At 46.0% G+C, this 2972-nt stretch overlaps 1 protein-coding gene across 1 annotated transcript in view; it reads right to left on the bottom strand.

The window, feature by feature from the left end:
• MTOR (mechanistic target of rapamycin kinase) overlaps positions 1-2972 on the bottom strand; it is a 163881-nt gene that overhangs the window by 45180 nt on the left and 115729 nt on the right. The window contains exons 32-34 of the mRNA XM_006145332.3: positions 2532-2647; positions 1270-1347; positions 950-1057 (exon numbers count right to left, since the gene is read on the bottom strand). Of these exons, the coding sequence (XP_006145394.1) occupies positions 950-1057; positions 1270-1347; positions 2532-2647 (302 nt within the window). The remainder of the gene's footprint in view (positions 1-949; positions 1058-1269; positions 1348-2531; positions 2648-2972) is intronic.

The raw sequence follows: 2972 nt of genomic DNA, 5'->3' as shown, positions 1-2972 counted from the left end.
AGCTTGGAGTCAAAAGGTTTTGTCACTGCCTACTAAAATACCTGGAAGCACAAACCCCAATTGCTCTGGAGAGAGAATTTGGAGTTAGGTGAGGATGTGGCCAAGAGGAAATGGCTCATAACTGAGGGGGTCGATTATGACCAGCAGAGAGACAAGTGGTTTCCGGAGCAGTAAAGGCTTGCTTTCTTTTGCTCATGAACTTCCCTTCCTACCTACTTCAGGAATGGGAGAAACGGTCGTCCTTTCCAAGAACACTTAAGACTGCTGACTCTCAGATCTGGGACTGACAGCTCCTCATGCCAAAGCGATCAGAATGCTACAATAAAAACACGGGAGAGGACTTGGAATAATTTCTCTACGAGGGAAAACTGGTGGAAAAACCTCTGAATAGAGGTGACAGGAAGACCCTGGCCGAAGGAATCATACATGGCAGGAACTGGTGAATACAAACACCAGGCAACCCTGTTGTCAATCAGTGCAAGTGGCCAGTGAACATATTCGGAACAGTGGTTCTCACTATAGCCACACCTTGAGATCATACGGACAACCAGACAAGATACCGATCCTGGATCTAACCCCTGAAATTCTGAGTCAGCTGGCCTGGACATCAGGATTTGTAGAAGTCCTTCAGGTGATTCTACTATAGAGCCAAAGTTGAAAACCACGATTTTGAGGTTATGACTCTTAACTGGTTGGTCATAACCATCATTTATTAAAGAAATTATCTTTTATCCCTAGAGATGAGTAAGAGGAGGCTGGAAAATTGGTCATTCTCTCACAGCTAAAGGCTAAGCTTGGTGCATTTCGCTTTGTATACAAGCCAAGCACCCAGCATCAGTGACGGAGGCAGGCAAAGCATGCAGTAGGGGCAGAGGAAGAAGGAGGCGTCCCTGCACCCAGCCCCTGGGCACAGGTAGGCAGGTGAACTGGGGCCCTCTACCTGGCTTACCTGTAGTCTCTCCCACCAGATCTGGCGGATGATCTCTCGTCGCTCAGGGACAAGTTTGTACTGGATAACCTCCTCCAGCTCAGAGAGCATGTGGCATGAAACCATGGCCTAAGAGAAGCAAATCACATTCCAACCTAATTACTGCGTGAACAATTCAAAATACAGGATTGATTTAAGTTATTCCTTTTGGTATCAGGGTATCTGCTGACTGGAGAAAACAGGCATGTTCCCAGCAGCTTGAGTCCTCAATAACCTAACTCTGAAAAAAACAGCTGAAATTAACCTCAGAAAAGACAATGTGAAGAATATGTGATACTCACCCCGTATGCCCGACTGTAGCTCTCTCCTGCCATTGCAGTCAACTCCGCATCCAGCAGGTCCCTGGCCTTGTCGATGCACTAGAAGAGAAAGAGCGAAACCCTGGAACTGAGCATTGGACTTTGGAGCTTATGTTAGGGCTTCTCAACTACCTGCAGAAGTTAACTGTGTTACTGACATTCCAGTGATGAAGAGGAAAATTCACTGAAAAAGGAAGATCTTTTCCCACAACTGAAAGGCTAGAGAAGAGTACTACTCAATTTTTCATTGAACACAGAAATGCATGGCATCAAAAGCTTAACGTTTATCTGAGGTCACACCCACAGTCTTGGGTAGCAAGGGAGAGCAAATGGCTGTGAAACAGAATCACTGTATGCTGCATCTCAAGAGAACACCCTTGGGGCTCTATGTTCTTTTAATTTTTCCTTGTGGGACATGTTCATGAAAACAGACTGCACACATCGGAGTGGCTCCAGGTGGTTGTCTCTGGCTAAGTCTCCTCTGACATGAGCGGAAATGCCCAATCCCCTGCATGTGAGTGGGTATTCTTGGTTCTCATCATGTAGATCAGAGACCAGAGGATGTCACAGGACTGTAATTTGAATCTTCTCTGTGCCATCAATTAACAACCCCTCACATTTTCCCTTTTTCACTGCGTAAAGTTAATCATTGTATCCCTTTCCCTTAAGTGCTTAGGTAATTTTTCCATGCACCTCACCTAAGACATTCTGGTGCCTGATGGGTAGATGTGATTATCTCCTTACTTCATCCTGCCAAGTCAGCACAGTATCAGCAAATAAAGCACTAGCTTCCTGGGAAGGTAATTGACCTGTGACATACCTGCATGGCCAGAAGGCCCTGGTGACTGACTTCTGCTGCAGAGTAAGAACTGCTGGCTCTCTGAATCCTCTAGACTAAACCTGACAGCTTCTCTCTATTATAAGGAATGTTAATGCTAAAGCAAGTAAAAAAAGGGTGCAATGAGGAAACAAGAAGTTGACTCCAAAAGAACTGAAAGGGTAACTTCCAGAACACATTTGTCCTCCGCCAGACAGAAACAACCCCAGCTGATGTGCTGGTTGGGGATCGGTCATTCTTACCAACTGATCTTACCGACTATGCATCAGAATCATTCTCCTGAACCTGCAGAGCCAAAACCAGATTAGATCTGAAGTGCAAGAATCTATTTACACAAGTACTCTGTGCTTAGGAGCCCCAAGCCATCCAAAACAACCTACTCTCTGATGGAAGCATAAGTTTTTACCTGTTGTGCCAAGGAGAAGAGGTCTTGGTGTAGTGCCAGCACAGCTCTGTAAAATGCCCCGTCATGGGTGTCCCGTGGGATCATGCAGGTGTACTCCTCCATGCTGTCCCATTGACCTAGGCACAGGGAAGATCAGGTGGTCCACTGTCTAGGTTATGGGTGGCAATGCAAATAAGCCTTGCTATTGTTACTTTCATGTACTTCCTCTGTACATAAGATGAATGAACTTGAGTATATAACTACCAAATCCTGCAGAGAGCCTCTATACAACATAGGCGTTGATTTAACAAAGCCCACAGCTGTCTTCCAAACATAGGTCCCTACTGCTGCCCCAGGCTGAGAAGAAGTGCTCGGTGCGAAGCTTGCACACCAAGTGGGTTTAGCGCAGCACTTCATTAACCTAGCGAACTCTCTCAGGTTTCACTAGGTCAGATGAATCGC

This window comes from Tupaia chinensis, unplaced genomic scaffold, assembly GCF_000334495.1.
Source record: "Tupaia chinensis unplaced genomic scaffold, TupChi_1.0 Scaffold000146_1, whole genome shotgun sequence".
Lineage (NCBI taxonomy): Eukaryota > Metazoa > Chordata > Mammalia > Scandentia > Tupaiidae > Tupaia > Tupaia belangeri.
Note: the sequence above shows the minus strand (reverse complement) of the source record. Positions and strands in the feature narration are given on the sequence as shown.